Source organism: Selaginella moellendorffii, unplaced genomic scaffold, assembly GCF_000143415.4.
Source record: "Selaginella moellendorffii unplaced genomic scaffold, v1.0 SELMOscaffold_139, whole genome shotgun sequence".
NCBI classification, from domain to species: Eukaryota; Viridiplantae; Streptophyta; class Lycopodiopsida; order Selaginellales; family Selaginellaceae; genus Selaginella; species Selaginella moellendorffii.
In genome coordinates this window covers 270,823-287,998 of record NW_003314400.1, presented here as the reverse complement: position 1 = coordinate 287,998, position 17,176 = coordinate 270,823, and the positions used below count along the sequence as shown (strand labels likewise).

The 17,176-nt window shown below is 45.6% G+C and overlaps 5 protein-coding genes across 8 annotated transcripts; all 5 read left to right on the top strand.

Moving 5' to 3' along the window:
- Positions 1-1,660: 1,660 nt before the first annotated feature.
- Positions 1,661-2,672, top strand: LOC112343220 (putative methylesterase 13, chloroplastic). The gene is made up of 4 exons (XM_024666341.1): positions 1,661-1,948; positions 2,002-2,145; positions 2,194-2,319; positions 2,374-2,672. Exons 1-4 carry the CDS (start codon positions 1,661-1,663, stop codon positions 2,644-2,646), a joined length of 831 nt encoding a protein of 276 aa, XP_024522109.1. The 3' UTR covers positions 2,647-2,672.
- Positions 2,673-3,193: 521 nt separating this feature from the next.
- LOC112343209 (putative methylesterase 13, chloroplastic) lies at positions 3,194-4,240 on the top strand. Its single transcript, XM_024666323.1, has 4 exons — positions 3,194-3,512; positions 3,572-3,718; positions 3,770-3,883; positions 3,933-4,240. Exons 1-4 carry the CDS (start codon positions 3,222-3,224, stop codon positions 4,185-4,187), a joined length of 807 nt encoding a protein of 268 aa, XP_024522091.1. The 5' UTR covers positions 3,194-3,221; the 3' UTR covers positions 4,188-4,240.
- Positions 4,241-5,474: 1,234 nt separating this feature from the next.
- Positions 5,475-6,724, top strand: LOC112343219 (methylesterase 3-like). The gene is made up of 5 exons (XM_024666340.1): positions 5,475-5,798; positions 5,843-5,986; positions 6,048-6,164; positions 6,214-6,437; positions 6,589-6,724. The coding sequence occupies exons 1-5, from the start codon at positions 5,475-5,477 to the stop codon at positions 6,722-6,724; spliced, it is 945 nt and encodes a 314-aa protein (XP_024522108.1).
- Positions 6,568-12,150, top strand: LOC9630531 (abnormal spindle-like microcephaly-associated protein homolog). 2 transcript variants are annotated; one of them, XM_024666310.1, is made up of 19 exons: positions 6,568-6,655; positions 6,715-7,519; positions 7,582-7,829; positions 7,876-8,084; positions 8,133-8,215; positions 8,267-8,371; positions 8,424-8,612; positions 8,663-8,731; positions 8,781-8,837; positions 8,886-9,020; positions 9,081-9,149; positions 9,204-9,311; positions 9,370-9,397; positions 9,461-10,896; positions 10,943-11,146; positions 11,193-11,382; positions 11,447-11,678; positions 11,728-11,880; positions 11,948-12,150. In XM_024666310.1, exons 2-19 carry the CDS (start codon positions 6,734-6,736, stop codon positions 12,108-12,110), a joined length of 4,464 nt encoding a protein of 1,487 aa, XP_024522078.1. In that variant the 5' UTR covers positions 6,568-6,655; positions 6,715-6,733; the 3' UTR covers positions 12,111-12,150. The 2 variants fall into 2 exon arrangements, with proteins under 2 accessions (XP_024522078.1, XP_024522077.1); XM_024666309.1 differs by having other exon boundaries at positions 8,267-8,377.
- An 8-nt stretch (positions 12,151-12,158) lies between these two features.
- LOC112343203 (mediator of RNA polymerase II transcription subunit 16-like) lies at positions 12,159-16,937 on the top strand. Of its 3 annotated transcripts, none has more exons than XM_024666313.1 (17): positions 12,159-12,368; positions 12,437-12,505; positions 12,553-12,641; positions 12,714-12,826; positions 12,876-12,977; positions 13,028-13,106; positions 13,163-13,714; positions 13,771-14,359; positions 14,410-14,489; positions 14,552-14,634; positions 14,693-14,929; positions 14,980-15,226; positions 15,274-15,725; positions 15,781-15,957; positions 16,015-16,323; positions 16,387-16,547; positions 16,607-16,937. In XM_024666313.1, the coding sequence occupies exons 1-16, from the start codon at positions 12,187-12,189 to the stop codon at positions 16,540-16,542; spliced, it is 3,516 nt and encodes a 1,171-aa protein (XP_024522081.1). In that variant the 5' UTR covers positions 12,159-12,186; the 3' UTR covers positions 16,543-16,547; positions 16,607-16,937. The 3 variants fall into 3 exon arrangements, with proteins under 3 accessions (XP_024522081.1, XP_024522080.1, XP_024522079.1); XM_024666312.1 differs by having other exon boundaries at positions 12,434-12,505; positions 16,610-16,937; XM_024666311.1 differs by having other exon boundaries at positions 12,434-12,505.
- Positions 16,938-17,176: the final 239 nt, after the last annotated feature.

Sequence of the window (17,176 nt, the reverse complement as noted above, 5' to 3'; positions counted from 1 at the left end):
GGAATTCGATCAAAAACTAGCGTCGTTGGGTCCCGCACATGGAATCGAAAGTCCCGGATTTGCCATACATGGGAGACGTTCTCGTCATGGGTGGTTTGGATTTTGCCACGTGTAGCTTGGGCTTAGGCACATTCTGATCCCCAGGTGTCGATTTTTTCTCTTCGCTGAATTTTCCATGGTAATGTCGTGTGCCTGTCAGCACCACGTCATACTTCGAGAGCATCTTGTCTCATCACTGTGTTGGATCCCTGGTTTTGCAGCTATAGAGCTTGGAATCTCATACAAACTTGCCGCTGGTATGTGTTTTTCCTCACATACACAAGTGCTTATGTTACGTTGCCTGAATTGTCGATATGTTGCTCATTGTATACTCAGTATTTGGTGCTCTTACACATAACTGAATGCTTTTTCTTGGAGAACATATATCCCGCTTTTATGGTCAGGATCTTAATCGCCAACGACGACGGATGTGCTTGATGTTTCGAGCTCTGTCACGAGAGAAGAAGGCCTTCCCAGCCTCCGGCTCCTTCCAATGAATCGTCTCCAAGCGCTGCTGGAGTCACAGCAAAGGAGGACAAGACCGACAATGCATGGATATCATGAACCAGTTTTCAATCACAAAGCCGGTAAGCTTTCGCTTTGATCTTTTCTACTTGAAAGACTTTTGGACACTTGCTTTATACCGCAGGAACAAGTGCTAGACTACGCTCTAGTTATCTCTGTCCTGGTGGAGCATACACGTCATATTGTATCATCTTTTTACTTGCCTGCTCAAAGCTTGACAAAATAGTTTTGGATTCTCGTTATATTCCTTTTCAAATTTATGGAGATAAAAAAGTTTATAGTACAATATTTAAATATTCTTACAGAGATAGTCAATAGGTTGACAGGCGGACCGCTGGGAGGAAATGACCACTAAGAAAATTTCCCCCTCACTAGCCAACAATGAAAGAAATTTATGGCTCAGCTCACAAATGTTATTTTTCACGTAAACTCAACAGTAATTACAAACATGGGAGAGGTAGAGGTTTTCCCTATGGAACAACTTAGAATACATTACTGCCAGCAAAGGCCACAAAAATTGAGGAAGTTTATGCAGGAGATTGTTTGATTAGAAGAGCTAATGGGAGAATTTCAACTTACAAACAACAGCAGTGAAAGAAGCACAAAAGTTGGAGAGAAACAAAAAGAAAATGAACAAAGAATTAAGTTGGACTTGCTACAGGAAAAACTTCAAAAATTTGAAATAGTTATGCAAAAATATAGAACAAACAGATTCTTCAACAAGAGCCCAAGGAGGAAGCCAAACATCCAAGCTTGAAAAGCTTATCGGACAAGAGCTTAGTTGCCCTAAAATTCCATGTTATGGTTTTTGAATTCCATATATACCAAAAAAATTCCCCTCATACACTGGATGGGTTGGCCCTTAACTCAAATCTCATTATTCTCCTTACCTATGTTATCCTTGCACAAGCAAGCAAACATAAATCCAGTAAGTTCTAGTCAATAGTCAAGTAAGTCAAAGTCAAAAAGTTACAGTCAAAAAGACTAGAGGTCCTCTCCAACAAAGACTTCTGAACGACTTGGTGACAATATATTTTGCCCATCTGTTCTACGCTCTTCTACTTCTATACGGTTCTTCTACACAGTAGTGGCACAAATGGTTCATCTCTTTATCTATTGGACTCTCCTTGCCTGCGCGATCCTCGCACAAGCAAGCAACCAGGAATCTAGTAAGTTCCACTTTGTTCTAGTGCATGGAGCTGGCCATGGAGCATGGTGCTGGTATAAAGTCACACAAGAGCTTGAGGAACAGGGCCACAAAGTGGATGCACTGGATTTAACCAGCGCTGGAACGAGTGGTGTGGATGCACTTGCAGTGGATAGCTTGGAGACTTACTCGGTTCCTTTGGTTCAACTGCTTGAATCACTTCCACCAAAGGAAAAGGTAACACATCTATTTTATCAAAGGAATGACTGTAAATTGTATGAAATTTCCAGGTGATTTTAGTTGGGCATAGTCTAGCAGGTCTTTCACTTACATATGCCATGGAAAAGTTTCCAGAGAGAATTTCTGGATCTTTTTTCGTAACTGCGCTTATGCTATCTTCGAATGCAACTCAAGCTCGGCGAGCTTACAGCCAGGTACTATAATAATAATAATTATTACTATTTTATAATTCTATATTACAGATTACTCAAGGTTTACAAAAATATATGACACCTCTATTTCGTAATAGCTCCTCTTCAACACCTGCTGCTTCTTCGTTCAAGCTACAGTTTGCTCGACAACTTCTGTACCAAAAATCTCCTCCAGAGGTAATAAATTTTACTGTTGTCAATTCTCCTTTGTAATCTTTCTCCAACTTACAGGATGTGGTCCTTGCCAAATCGATTCTAAAGCCATTCCCGATTCTTGACCCTGCCGTGAGCTTCACTGCAGCAAACTATGGAAGTATTCCTCGCTACTTTATCAAAGCCACGAAAGACCGCACCATTCCACTGAGACGTCAAGAGGACATGATCAAGCAGAATCCTCCGCAAAAGGTTCTAGAGCTTCATTCAGACCACTCTCCATTTTTCTCAATGCCCAAGAACTTAGTTCACTCTATCATGTCAGTGGTCAAAGATTTTGTCAAAAAGTAAAGAAATTGTGGCAGTCACTGTATTTCTAGGCCGGCTTATTACAAAATGTCTGATGTCTAATCATAGTTTGATCGTCTTCATCACTTTATTACACTTCATCTTGTGATGTTTTAATCGCCCATGGGCAAAAGTTTCAGAAAGCTTTTAACCGGACAAAGTCACACACAAGCTGGAACAAGAGGGGGTGGACGCTATGGATTTAACTGAGCACCGGGACCAACGGCGTGGATGCAACCACAGTCGGTAGCCTGGAAAACTACTTGGCCCCTTCGATAAGCATCTATATCTTTGCATCTATTGCTTCTACTGAATCTAGATCTCATTGAAAGATCGCCCAAGGACCTGGAGACACTTTTGTTTGGAATTACTGCCGGCTCATTTAAGCTAGAGCACCAGAGAAATGCAGATCTCCTTCACAGGTAAGCTAACTATCAGTTCCACAAACGAATATACCTAAGGTTCAAAAATACTCGCTAAAGCATGCTATCGAATAAAGTATATTCTTTTATACTCGCAAGTTTTTTAACTTAAACAATCTTTGTAAGACTCAGATTGCTTCTTGGATCAACAGGGCTATGGGATGGATTGCGGCCTTCTTAGGCATAGTTGTTCTCTTTCTTCTCCAGTTCCCAGTCTCTGGTAAAATTGTGGATGCCAAGAAACACCATTTTGTTCTTGTTCATGGAGCTGGCCATGGTGCGTGGTGCTGGTACAAAATCGCGAATGCATTGCAACAATCTGGCCACCAAGTGGACACCTTGGATTTGGTCAGTGCTGGAACGAGCAGTGTCGATGCTACCACCGTTGGTAGCGTGGAGAGGTATTCGGCTCCCTTGATCCAGATGCTTGAGTCCGTGAATGACACAGTAAGTTGTGTAAGTTTTTTGGGGGAATTTGAGTTTCTCGCTTCTATTGAAACTTTCAGGTGATCTTGGTTGGCCATAGCTCGGGAGGAATCACGCTTACATACGCCTTGGAGAAAATGCCTAGCCGAATCTCCAAAGCTGTTTATCTCGCTGCTTTTATGTTTTCTCACAATGCAACTCGGGCTCGGGAGATCTTCAACCAGCCGGTAATTATTTTGATTGTTAGTTTTTTATTTTAGTCGCTTTCATTATGAAAGGGAACTCCCGGCAGCTTGACACTGATATTTTCAAATGGCTCCACGGTACCTTCGGCTGCTGCATTTAAACTAGACCGCGCCCAACAAGTGCTATATAACAAATCTCCTTCACAGGTAAACAAACAAAGCTTAGAAGTTTTCATTAACAGATACTTTTACGTAGGATGTTATTTTGGCGAAATCACTGCTTAAGCCATTCCCGCTGTTCGATGTTGCTGTGAACTTCACCTCTGCCAACTATGGAGGTGTTCCTCGTTACTTCATCAAAACACTCCAGGATCAAGTTATTCTAGTGGCACGTCAAGAGGAAATGATTTACGAGAACCCTCCACTCCAAGTCTTAACGCTTGACAGTGATCACTCGCCATTTTTCTCCACCCCACTTGCGTTAGTGAAGCTGCTATTGTCTCTGGCTTAATCATATAATGAGGATTTAAAAGCATGTAATAATATAATGTACATCTTTAAGAAGTCCGTGTCAAAGTCAAAATGTTCCAGTAAAAAAAAATTAGAAGTCTTTTCCAACAATGACTTCTGAACGACTAGTGATGATATAGTTCACCCGATTTTTCTACGCTCTTCTACAAGGTTCTTCTATACGGTTTGTCTATAGTGGCAAAATTTGTATAGCTCAAATGGTTCACCTCATTATCTCTTTGATTCTCCTCACACCTGTGCTATCCTCGCACAAGCAAGCAACCATGAATCCAGTAAGTTCCACTTCATGCATGGAGCTGGCCGCGGCTGGTATAAAGTCACACAAGGGCTTGAGGAACAGGCCAAGTGGATCCGCTGGACTTAACTAGCGTTGCAACGAGCGGTATGGATGTACTTACAGTGGATAAGTTGGAGACTTAATCGGATTCTTTGGTCCGACTGCTTCAAAGGAAAAGATAATCACATATATTTCATTTTATATAAACTGTATGAAATATCCAGGTGATTTCATAGGTCTTTCACTTACATATGCCATGGAAAGTTTCCAAGAGAGTTGCTGGATCTTTTTTTGTAACTGCGCTTAATGCCACTCAAGCTTGAATTGTTTTCAACCAGGTACTGAATCATATTATTATTATTATTATTATAGAATTTTATAATTCTATTGAAATTCTACTAAACTACAGCCATATAATTAACACTAAGCCATGGGAGATTTGTATGATTTAGAAGCGCCTCTATTTCGTAAAGGCTCCTCTTCAACACCTGCTGCTAGTTCGCTTAAGCTAGAGCTTTCTTGACAACTTCTATACCCAAAATCTCCTCCAGAGGTGATAAGAATGCATGATTTTAATTCTCCTTCGTGATCTCCATCTTTGAAATCACTTACAGGATGTTGTCCTCTCCAAATCAATTCTAAAGTCATTCCCGTTTCTTGACCCTACCGTGATCTTCACCGCAGCAAACTATGAAGTGTTCCTTACTTTGTCAAAGCCACAAAAGATTTCACCATTCCACTGGACAGTCAAGAGTGTACGATAAACAGACACCTCTGCTAAGGTTCTAGAGCTTCATTCAGACCATTCTCCATTTTTCTCAAAGCACAAGAACTTAGTTCATTCTATCATGTAAATTCAATGATTCAAACAAAGTCAAGATAATATCCTATGTGGCAGTCAAAGCCAACTGACGACATGCACGAGGAACACTATTTTTTAGTCAGCATAGAAAACCTTGGTAAAGCCTAAATGCCTGTACAGAATTTACAATGTTTGATCATAGTTTGATCGTTCTCATCACTTGGATTGTGCTCTATTACATTTCATCTTGTGATGTTTTGGTCGCCAATGGTGTCAAACTAGAGCAAAAGGTTCCTAAGAAGCTCCATTTTGTTTTAGTTCATGGAGCTGGCCATGGTGCCTGGTGTTGGTACAAAGTCACACACAAGCTGGAACAAGAGGGCCACAGGGTGGAGGCTGTGGATTTAACCAGCGCTGGGACCAACGGCGTGGATGCAAAAACCGTCGGTAACCTGGAGACTTACTCGGTCCCTTTGATCGAATTGCTCGAGTCTTTGCCAGCAAACGTCAAGGTATACTTTGAGAAGTTCCTGTTAATTTTCTATCGTTCTTGCAGGTGATCTTGGTCGGACATAGTTTAGGGGGCATTTCTCTTACATATGCTATGGAAAGATTCCCCCAGAAAATCTCTGGAGCTGTTTACATTACTGCTATTATGCTCCCTAGCAATGGATCTCAAGCCCTTAGCATTTACAACAAGGTAAGCATCCATATCTTTGGATCTTAGATTGCTTTCTAATGAATCTAAATCTCATTGAAAGATCGCGCAAGGACTTGGAGACAAATTCATACTTTCGTTTAGAAATGGCTCTGTTACTGCTGGCTCATTTAAGCCCGAGCATGCCCGAGAAATGCTATACCAGAGATCTCCTCCACAGGTAACTATGAGGAGCTTCAAACAAAGTTTCTAAAACAGCTGAATTCCAGGACTTTGTTCTTGCCAAGTCGATACTAAAACCATTCCCATACTTTGATCCCACTGTGAGCTTCACTGTTGCAAACTATGGCAAAGTTCCTCGCTATTACATCAAAGCTAAGAAGGACAAAACCATTCCACTGGAAATCCAGGAGGAGATGATCAAGCAGACCCCTCCACTCAAGGTTTTGGAGCTCAATTCAGATCATTCCCCATTTTTCTCCATGCCCAATGCGTTAGTCCAGTCCATTGTGACCCTCTTTTGATTCCAAATGACGAGTATATTCTTCGTATATATCTTATTTAAGCATATTCCTGGTTAAACCCAAACATTCGAATTTTGGACCGTTCGATTGGCAGAGTAGATCGAACGGCTGCGGTTTTAGGTCTAACGGTCATATTGTGAAGAAGCGATGGCGATGGCGATCGAAGGAGGACGATCGCATCTGTGAGGTACTAGAGGTCCATTTCTCTCCTTTTGGAGAATCAGGATATATGTGTCTGCGAATCAGGGTAACGTAGAGGGATTTGATGGATACGCCGGTTTCCAAGCGCCAAGATCCGAGGCTCGACGCGGATTTCATCCTCTGGTGCCAGAGTCCGCTGGTTTTCACGTCGCCGGGCGGGAATGTGTCCACCAGGGGCAGGATTTCTCGCGCTGACAAGACGCAGATTGATAAGCCGAAAGAAGCTGCTCCACAGGCGTGCGAGAACGATGAGAATTTCCATAGCAAGATCAGTTGTGTCTCCCTCCCGCCTGGACCACTGCTGCCCCCACGCTTGCGGAGCTCGTTCTCGTCGCAAATCACACCCTTGAAGGCAAGCAACAGGCAAAATAATGTTCTATTCCCTTACTCGCCGTCGATCGACTTTGAGAAAACGTCGTCACGAACAGCTTCCAAGCCTCTCCGATCGAAGCAAGCGGTCTTGCGGCCACCTCTGTCCGGAAAGAAGAAAAACAAGCCAGTCGACTATCCTGAAACAATGGTCGCGAAGAGAGAAAACTCGCTACGGTCGCAGGAAAAGCTTTACGTGAGCTGGTTCAATCTTGTTCTGGAACAGGCAGTGAAGAAGGCTGGTGTGGTGACACCGCAAGCCGCCAACTTTGGGGAGATTAGAAAGAATGATTCGAGAAACTTGGAGCAAGCAACATCTTTCAGATCCAACGGGGAAGCTAGAGGAAGTGCTTTGACGGGAAAGGAAAACGAAAGCCTGCGAACACTGTTTACTCTGTCAAGTTTCCGGCAACGTCTGAGCACGCAGTTTGATCCAGTATGTCGAGAGGAGATTGTTTCCATCATGCTTCAAGTAGGCAAGGTATGAAGATCGAATGTGAGATTGTAACTTAGTTCTTTCGTTTTTCTTTTTATTTTTATCAGCGTATAGATGACGGAAAATTGAGGATGAAAGATGGCTGTGCTGTTCTTGCTGACGTCGGGCTGCGGAAGAAAGCAGTCGATGTCCTCCTGGGCTTTTCTCCGCCGTGGCTTAAGCTGGGGCTTTATATCGTACTCGGCTTGAGTTTCGGAAGCGACGCTGACAATAACGACGCGAGATACTTAGAAAGCATGCTCGAGCAGGAATTTTTTGTCCATGCTGGAATTGCAAAATGCTACTCAACCAACAAGTAAGTGATGTTTCGACTCTGCAACATTGACACTTTTGTCTCGCAGAACTGTTGAAGGATTATATCGGCAGGGTTATCACGAGGCTCTTGGAAGGGTCATTCTTAAACGGCTACTCATTTTCGTTCTAGTACTCGATCGACTGAGATGTCAAACTGCTCTACAAAACGACCGTGGTATAGACGGCCTCGATGGCGGATCAATCCTTTTGTTTCGTAGAGATTCGGTGATCAAGTCGAGCCGTCAGGCATTGCAAGGTAAGCAAAATGATAGAGCCTGCTCACCAGTAAACTGTGCGCTTTCAGATATTTTAAAGAACGCTATGCATGGAGAAGGAGATCTGATGGCTCATCTGAGCACTGTAGGCTATCGGTTGATTCATGTCCAGGTTTTAGCTTTCTGTTTCCTTGATCGTTGACTGACATGGAGTTTCTTACAGACTTCTTTGATCGAGTTCAACTTTCAAATTACAAGTTTCAAAGATTTTCAAGATGGCGTTCGACTGTGCAGATTAGCACAAGTAATATCGGGCGACACTTCCGGTGTAAAGGTTGGTTGGTGCTCGTAAGTTTCTCTGACTCTACTCGTGACTGCAGAAAATCCAGCTACCACCAACGCTTAGGAAACGGCAAAAGCATAACTGTGACGTTGCCCTTGAAATCCTTTCTCGAGCTGGAGTTTCTCTCGAAGACGAACATGGATATGCAATTTCTGCGGATTTTATTGTTGACGGGGACCATGAGATAATGCTCGCCCTTGCCTGGAACATTCTAATCCAAGTGCAGGTTTTTGCTTCCGCTGTCGATTCTTGGTTGCCTAACTGCTGCGTCTGCAGATACCACATCTTTTAAGCAAGGAGGCGCTTGTACAAGAAATTGTTCGCATAGAATGCAAAAGCTCCGAGGTACTTAATGGATACAGTGCTTTGTTTTCTCACAATGATGATATTGCAGTTTCCAGTTGATTATTCGTCTTTGAATTTTTCTGATCTTCTTTTGAAATGGGGAAAGGTATATCAAATTCTAGAAAACTGGGAACGGAGTTTTTCCTTGTTACAGATGGTATGCAAATCATACGGTTTCGAGTTACAAAACTTCAAGACGCCTTTTTTTATTGCACGCGCATCATGCTACCTTATCAATTTTTATCTTCCGGCATGTTTGCCTGTAGAAGCCTTCGAGCCCTCTCCAGAGGTCATAATTTTCAAATTCGTAGCATTTTCTCTTCACTAACGATTCGGTGGTCCTTGACAGTCCAATGGATGTCCTTGTCACTTTCAAATACTGTATAATGTGACTAAAAAAATGGGGTTTTTGCAAAAGGTATTGTATTTGACGATGTCGCCAGTTCATCTTGCAGCTAATGGCGTCCTCCAGGTGCTAGAATGTTGTAATGGTGGCGCCATGAATTCCTTCTGGATGGAGAAAAATGCGATTTTTCTCTTGGCACTAATGTTCTCAAAGCTTGTTTGCGAGGATCTCCAGGTTGCAAAATTTGTGTTTGTTTGAGTTTTGAACAACAATAAGATAGTTTTGGCTGCAGGTGCTGAAGGATGCACTTCAATCGGAAGGTCAGTTCATTCATATTAACCTGCATTCTGTTTGGAGTTCGCTTATGGTTTGTATTCACACAGAGGTGACGAAAATCCAAAGACTGGACGATTCAGCGATACGTATCCAATGCTGTTATCGAGGCTGGAAAACGAGACGAGTATACACTAATACCAGGCTGGCCGTATGCAAGATTCAGTGCTGCTGGAAACGGTTTCTCTTTCGGAAGTCCCTTAAGCGCAAGATCGATGCTGCCACGATTATTCAAAAGGCATGGCGAAGTTTCCTTCAAGCGAGAAAAGAAGCGTCTACGCTGAGGATAACAAACGCCGTGCTGCGCATACAAGCATTTTATAGAGGAAGTACGCAGAGAGGACGTTACAGGAAGGTGGCTGATAGTATAGTTAAAATCCAGGCAGCATGGAGAAGCTTTGTTGCTCGCGGGAGGTATTTCCTCACAAAACTCCTCGTTAGAAAGATCGAGCAAAGGTGGGAAGCAGTGTTGAGCAAAAGGACTTTTCGGAAACAACGAGCTGCAGTCACAGTTATCCAGGCAAGTTACAGGGGCTGGAATCATACGAGAAAGTACAGAAGGATGATCGAGAGTGCAGTTACCATCCAGGCTGCATGGAAATGCTTTAGAGCCCGTCGAGCTTATGTGCGGACAAGGTGGTTCATCAGGAAGGTGGCGGCTGCACTGGAATGCAGGAAGTTCCGTGAACAACGAGCTGCAGCAGTAGTTATCCAGGGAAATTATAGGGGCTGGAAATGGAGGAAGAACTACAGGAAAATTGTCGATGGTGCAGTTACTATCCAGGCAGCTTGGAGATGTTTTGTAGCTCGCAGAACGTTCGTGTTGACAAAATGCGCAGTTAAAAGAATCGAGCAGAGACGGCGCGCTGTGGTCGATCGAAGAACTTACGAGAAAAGGCGCGCTGCAGGAACAGTAATTCAGGCACATTATAAGCGTTGGGATCAACAGAAGCGGTTGAAGACGACTTTGTCCAGCATTCGAAGAATTCAAGCATCATGGAGGGGCTATGTTGATCGTAGCTCATACGCTTTGCTCAAGGCTCGCGTTGTTTCTGTGCAACAGCAGTGGAGACGGATTCTAGAGCGCAGACAGGAAAAGGTGACCAAGATACAGGCAGTTTTTCGTGGCTTCTTGGTGAGACAACGGATATCGAACTGGACGGGAGCTGCGACTCTGATTCAAAAATGTTACAGGAGATATGCTGCTCAGAAAAGGTTTAGCTCGTACAGGAACGCGGTGGTCCTTCTTGAAGCCCATTACAGACGACGAAGAGCTCAAAGAAGCTATTTGCGACTTAAGCTCGCTGCTTCCCACATCCAATCTTGTTTCAGAAGCTGGTTGGCGACCCGAAGTTTTGTTGTGAACTCAGCAGCCAGGAGAATACAGTCGAGATGGAGAAAACACGTTCAGAGGAAGAAGGCGGAGGCTGCTAATATTGCACAAGCCGCTTACGAATGCTGGAAGGCGAGACAAACAAGTAAAAAGGTACGTAATGAACAGCGTTTGTAACGAGTTGACTGTTTGTTTTCAGAAAGCGTCTAGAAATTTGGACGGAGCTGCAACAGTTTTGCAATCCTATTGGCGTGGATTCTGTTCCAGGAAGCGCACTGGATCCGATGAAGCAGCACACGTTCATAAGAGAAAGCAGGCCGCGACTACGATACAATCATGTTATCGTGGATGGAAAGCTCGCACTCTGCTTAAGAAGATCCTTTCCTCTGCTATTCTCATTCAGGTACAAGTTTCTATGCTTTCCCCGGTATAACGTGAGTTTGTCTCAGGCCTTTTGGAAAGGTTACAATACGCGGAAGGTACAAACCAACGAGCTATATCAGCTGCGACTGCGCATTCAGTACGCTGCGGCAACTGTCGACTGCAACATGACTCTTGGAAATCGCCTGAACGAGGCTCTTGCATTGCTCCTGAGTTTTAAGACTGTCAGCAGCATTCTTCACATATGTGCGACTATAGGTAACTCTTTTCTTTCTTCCTCGACTTTTCTTGACTTCGGCAACTGGAAACTCTACTGCTGCAGACGTAGCAACTCGTCACTCGAAATACTGCTGCGACCGCATCGCGGAAGGCGGAGCAATCGGAAAGATTGTCCAGCTGATTCAGACAACCAACCGGAGCACTCCGCACGAGCAGGTTTTAAAGCACGCACTGTCCATCCTCGGCAACTTGGCACGCTATCCAGCTCTCGCTACGACCATTCTCAACACTCCAACCTCTTTGGAAGTGGTCGCAGAGCAGCTCCAGATGTCAAGGTAACAATTGCTCGTCTCAGACCACGCTCGAAACGTTTGCATTTTCCAGGAACAAGGAGGAGATCTTCTTCAAGGCTGTCGACGTCCTCAAGCTGGTTTGCAAGGTCTCGGCCGACGACGTTGCTCGCTCAAAACCTCTGGTTTTACGTCGACTGGATCACGTCAAGCAGCTCCTGGAGCGCAAAGTAGACGCGGAACGCAAGTAAGCTCTCTCCAATTTTATAGAGTTCTTCCAGAGAGAGAGTTCATTCCATGGTTGTCTCTCGCAGGAACTTGGAGAGATTCTACTTGGGCGCTGCCGCACAGAAAATCTCGGCCGAGAAGAAGCTCGCAGACGCTAAATCGCAACTCCAGAGCGTATCGTCCATACTCAAATCCTTGACAGGGATCGAGAAGAAAGGAAGAACTAAGTGTAAGAATCCTGCCAGATAGAAGTTAATAACAGTAAAGGTAAAAGGGCCCTGTTTGTAAATAATGCCAGGATTTTAGGGTTCTTGGTAGCTAGGAAATGGATGCCGCCCCGGCAGCGGCTCCTCCAGCCACTGGCGACAAGGGCAGCGATGGCGAGGAGGAGAATCCAGCTGCAGCCGATGGCGATGACGAGAGCAGCACAATCCTCCAGCTCTCGCTGCATCCGCAGCCCTTCAGCCAGCGGCGGAGGATCAAGTTCCCGGATTTCAAATCTTTCAGGCAAGAACATTGCTCTGGCAGGGAATGCGATCGCTGACGCGCGATTGATGCTTGAAATTTCGCAGCAGTGCCGCCGCTTGGTGTGGGAAAACGAACATAATCGCCTGCGCCACGGAGACTTGTGCGAGAGATCCAGGGTATGTGTGATGGTTTCTCTCTCGAGATGAAAATTCTGGCTTCCTAGTTCTCGGCAGAAGCCTACGTTCTGGATCCCAGTCCATCTCGTCGATCCTGAGAGGCCCACGGAGCACGCGATCTTCAACGTGGTTGCTGGTGAGTGAATTTGCGAGTGTTTGTTCTTCCAAGAATCTACTTTTTCTCTCTTTTTTTTCTCTTGTGCTGTAGACACTCCTTGTGATTCCATCGCCTTCATCGAGTGGTCTCCTCCCAGCTGTGAGCGTGCGCTTTTAGTGGTGAATTCTCGTGGAAAAGTGACTATCTGGACTCAACCATCCAAAGTATGTTTTTTTTCTCTTTCTTTCCTTCTGTTTATACATTGTTCCTCAGGGCCCCTTGAATGTGGCACGGGCATTTAATTGCTGGAATTGTGAGCACGAATGGAGGCAAGATCAAGCAGTTGTCACGAAATGGATCACTCCACAGTATTCGGTGAGCTCAGAGTTTTCCTTTCTCGGCTTAGCTTTAAACTATGTTTTCAGTACCAATGGACGGATGCCGGTTCTGGAACTTCACCACTGTTTGAGGAAAGATTCCTAGCACGTCAAGCTACAATCTCTGGTGATCAAAGTTTACATTCGAAAGTTCGTCTCGCGCTAACCTTCGCTAACTTGCAGCTAAATGGCCGAATTTTCTTTGTGCTTGCATCGTTTTATCGTCGGGTGTGGTGCAACTCCGATGGCGGCAGTCGCCTCTCAAAGACTCCTCTACGCCAGTTTGGTACTCGTCAAGCAGAGGTGTTTTAGGAGCTGGGCCGAGTGGAATCTATGCTGCAGATGTTATCGTCAACGACGCTGGCTCCTTGATAGTTGCAGGAGTGCCTATCGGTAATCCTTCTACAATTGTCATCTGGGAGATCACTCCAGGCGTATTTAATGGTCAGCAGCTGATGAAGCTTGGTGCGTCGCCTCTACCATTTACTGCTCCTTCATGGCCGGGGATGGCATCGTTGGCAGCGTATCTTCTCAGTTGGCAGGAGCTTCGCGAGAAGGACCTTCCTGACAAGGAAGGTCCTTTGCTGCAGTGCTCGCCAATTTCAAACTTGTCAGCCTACGTGAGTCCGGAGGCGTCCACTGGATCGAATGTAGCAGCTTGGGGAACCGGAGTGGCAGCAGTGGCATTCGATCCGGAAAAGCAAGGGACGGCGCTTCTTGTTGTGATAGTTGAAGGTTTGGTCGTCAATATTATCGTTCTTTGCTCATTCTTTTTCTCTCTGTCTCTACAGGACAATATATGTCTCCAAAACATCCTGATGGAGGGCCTTCTATGACCGGATGGAAGTTTCAAAGGTGGGAAAGTTCACGGCAACAAGTGGCCATACACTCTGTTTTTGAAGCAGGAGCTGCGAATTACGGTGCTATGTCGCACCCTATGGCTACAACATGGAAAACAGTCGTGAACAAGAGCTTTCCTCAGACAAAGCTGGCCATGTCGTATAATAAACGAGAGCGGGACGCTTCGAGCAGCATGGATACAGGTGACGCTGCGGCCGAGGAACAGGAAACAGAGCCTTTACCCGTCGTCAAGTGTATCGCAAAAGTTCGCTTCAGCGGTCACGGGGGAGAAGTTGCGGTGGCACTCTTAGGTGGCGAAGTTCACTTGTTCTCTGGCCCTGGGCTGGTTCCGGTCGAGAACTTCTGCGTCCAAGTCGGGCTTTTGGTTGCATCTCCAGCTCTATCTGCTTCCGGTTGCTGCCTCTCATGTGCCTGGCATGACACAGACTCCGACACCAGCTTCTTGAAGATTGTTCGTGTTCGATCCCTTTCATCATCTGGGCCTACAACTGCACCCCTGGAACGCCAGATAGCCGACAGGTAAGTTCCTTCTTTGGGTGAAGTAGATGCTCAACCATTTGATGAAACAGATTTTGGTGGAGCTTGGTAACTCAACTTGATTGGTGGGACGCTATTGCGTACTCTCAAAGCGCTGCTGACGAAGGCCTAGGTAGTTTTTCATGTCTCTATCATCTCCCGCGCGTGCTAATTCATGCCTTTTATGTTTGTCAGTTTCTCTAGGGGCAATTGCAGCGGTTCTAGATTCAGATTTTCATTCTTTGCCAAATGCAGGTCATCGTCAGCATTACGGACCTGTAAGTTTTCTTTTTTATTTTGTCCTAAATTTTTCTCAAATTTGTTTTCGGATCACAGGCTCTGGATCGCATTAAGTGTAGGATGTTAGAAGGGGCAGATGCTGCTGAAGTAAGAGCACTTGTCCTTGATATGCAGGCCAGACTTTTATTGGAAGTCCTAGGCAAAGGCATAGAAGCAGCACTCGTTAATCCTTCGACGCTTATTCTCGACCCTTGGCAAGCACCCAGCGAAACTCTGACAGGTCTTGGCGGTGAAGCCATGCTTGTTGATCCAGCTCTCGTTCATCAAATTCAGGTTCGTTTCGACACTTGTAATAACACTGTCATTGAAACGCTCTCGTGCAGTCTTACGTCGACGTGGTTTTGGATCTAGCGTCTCACTTTTTGACCCGATTGCGGAGATACGCAAGCTTTTGCCGAACTCTTGCTGCTGTCAAAGCACCAAGCTCAAACGGTCCTCCCGCAGGATCTCAGCCTCCAGCGCCAGCATCAGCAGCACCAGCACCAGTAGCACCAACACCAGCACCAGTTCCGACACCAGCAGCACCTCCAGCACCAACAACGACAACACCACCACCGCTGCCGCCACCAGGTATGGCGAAAGTTTTTTGATATCTTCTCAACCGAATTCTTATTCAGGAAACCAACCTGGTGGCGCCAGCAGCAATGGTGGAAACGCTCAAGTCCACGCTTGGATACAAGGTGCCGTGGCGAAGATGAGCAACACTGATACCGCCACAGTTGCTCCTGCGGCGCCACCTCTAAGCATGAGCACATCGACGTTTCCTGGCATCCCTGCGGTTCGTCTCATCGGAGACTGCTACTTCCTGCACAAGCTCTGTCAGCTCCTCCTCTTTTGCCTGGTCTTTCGCAAGAGACAACTCCCACGGTACATGGGAAAGTCGGAAGTAGCGCCCGTCAAAGCAGAGGAGTCCGCCAACAATGGACCTCGTCTAATGCCTACTGTAAAAACTGAGGATGGCCAAGTTGCAAAAGCTGCTTTGGTTCAGCCGTCCAAGGAGGAGCCAGTTCATACACGTCCTTTAAGACTGGGAAGTGGAAATGCTGGTCAAGGCTATACAGCCGACGAGGTCTGCGCATTTGTTTTTGTTTTCATTTCCAGAAGCTCACGAGCTTTAACTGCAGGTGAAATATTTATTTCTCGTGTTGTTAGATCTATGCAAGAGAACAGCGCCGCTTGCTCATCCGTTCCCAAAGTTCCCCGCTGGAGCGAGCAACCCGAGCTTTAGACTACATTACATTGATGGACAGTTCTCAGTGGTCCCCGAGATTGTCGAAGCTTCTCTTGGCCCACACATGCAGGTACCCAAAACAAAAACACAAATGGTTGGTCTCTTACGAGCTCATGGTTGTTTGCAGAATTTGCCTCGTCCTCGTGGAGCCGATGCTGCGGGACTCCTCATGCGTGAGCTGGAGCTCCATCCGCCCGCGGAAGAATGGAACAAGAGAATCATGTCCGGTGGACCTTGGTCCGAGAGACTGGAAAGCCTGGACAAGCACGAGAGGCCCATGGATTTGTGGCCTCGAAAGCGGAGGTTTGCGGAGCGAGACGCTGCTTGCGGTGTGGAAACCGCGGTTGGCTTGGGAAGTTACACAGGTTTCATGGGCTCCAGGCGGGACGTGATAACTTCGTCGTGGAAGACCGTCCTACATGCAGTCTGGCACAAGGTATTCAGACATGGTCTTTTCTTCGTTTTCGTTTTCATCACTCTCTTTCTCTTTGTATTCCAGTGCATGAGGTGTGGACGGCAAACTGCATCTCTTGTCCCGTGGTCCCCGAATTCACAGGCCAGTGCTGTGCCTTCAAATTCTCGCGAGGCATGGTGGACTGGAAGATGGGCGTATTCGTGTCCGATGTGTGGTGGTCACTGGGTCCGAGTGGTATGACACAGGTACACACTACACCTTTTATTTTTCCCACCATGAATCGCCCGAGCTTCTCTTCTTTTAGCAGGATCGATCCATTCCATGACCACGGGGCGAGGTCTAAACCAAGAACTCCCCAGGAACAATCCGTGGTCCTCCCCAATCCGGAAGATGGCTTCTGCTGGATGCTCCCGGGGAGCTCATCTGCGAACTTGTAGGAGCAATCCCAGGAGTTGTAAAGTAGCGACGACTTCTCAGTGATGCATGGGATGAATCGTGAAGACCATGCGACGAGGGGAACTCGCAGTCTCGTTGATCATAGCATTCACCTGTTGGTCATCCGCCCAATAAACAAGAATATCCTTAAGAAGAAATATAAAAGTTTTAGCGTTTGGAAAATTTAACGCTGAAAGGTTGAGTGAGATTGTGGTTGTTATTATGTCACAAAAATTAACAGAAGAATTCAATATCACATTGGATAAAATTTGTCATGTTAAGGATTTTAAATTTACAAGACACGCCTGTGAATTAAAAGAAACTTTCACTATATTACCACTTGTTTCAAATAACGATATAATGTTAGGTTCACCCTGGATACATCCCTACAGTTAGATTGTAGTGGTAGTAAAGGTATAATAACATTTGAAATAGAGGG

Excerpts from the sequence above, each read along its gene's own strand:
- LOC112343220 (XM_024666341.1), top strand. The coding sequence starts at position 1,661 with ATGGTTCATCTCTTTATCTATTGGACTCTCCTTGCCTGCGCGATCCTC. Across the intron at positions 1,949-2,001 it reads CACTTCCACCAAAGGAAAAG|GTGATTTTAGTTGGGCATAG; the intron begins GTAACACATCTA and ends TGAAATTTCCAG. Across the intron at positions 2,320-2,373 it reads ACCAAAAATCTCCTCCAGAG|GATGTGGTCCTTGCCAAATC; the intron begins GTAATAAATTTT and ends TCCAACTTACAG.
- LOC112343209 (XM_024666323.1), top strand. The coding sequence starts at position 3,222 with ATGGGATGGATTGCGGCCTTCTTAGGCATAGTTGTTCTCTTTCTTCTC. Across the intron at positions 3,513-3,571 it reads TTGAGTCCGTGAATGACACA|GTGATCTTGGTTGGCCATAG; the intron begins GTAAGTTGTGTA and ends TGAAACTTTCAG. Across the intron at positions 3,884-3,932 it reads ATAACAAATCTCCTTCACAG|GATGTTATTTTGGCGAAATC; the intron begins GTAAACAAACAA and ends ACTTTTACGTAG.
- LOC112343219 (XM_024666340.1), top strand. The coding sequence starts at position 5,475 with ATGTTTGATCATAGTTTGATCGTTCTCATCACTTGGATTGTGCTCTAT. Across the intron at positions 5,799-5,842 it reads CTTTGCCAGCAAACGTCAAG|GTGATCTTGGTCGGACATAG; the intron begins GTATACTTTGAG and ends TCGTTCTTGCAG. Across the intron at positions 5,987-6,047 it reads CCCTTAGCATTTACAACAAG|ATCGCGCAAGGACTTGGAGA; the intron begins GTAAGCATCCAT and ends TCTCATTGAAAG.
- LOC9630531 (XM_024666309.1), top strand. The coding sequence starts at position 6,734 with ATGGATACGCCGGTTTCCAAGCGCCAAGATCCGAGGCTCGACGCGGAT. Across the intron at positions 9,150-9,203 it reads AAATGGGGTTTTTGCAAAAG|GTGCTAGAATGTTGTAATGG; the intron begins GTATTGTATTTG and ends GGCGTCCTCCAG. Across the intron at positions 11,679-11,727 it reads GAGCAGCTCCAGATGTCAAG|GAACAAGGAGGAGATCTTCT; the intron begins GTAACAATTGCT and ends TGCATTTTCCAG.
- LOC112343203 (XM_024666312.1), top strand. The coding sequence starts at position 12,187 with ATGGATGCCGCCCCGGCAGCGGCTCCTCCAGCCACTGGCGACAAGGGC. Across the intron at positions 13,715-13,770 it reads TCTTGTTGTGATAGTTGAAG|GACAATATATGTCTCCAAAA; the intron begins GTTTGGTCGTCA and ends CTGTCTCTACAG. Across the intron at positions 15,227-15,273 it reads ACCACCGCTGCCGCCACCAG|GAAACCAACCTGGTGGCGCC; the intron begins GTATGGCGAAAG and ends ATTCTTATTCAG.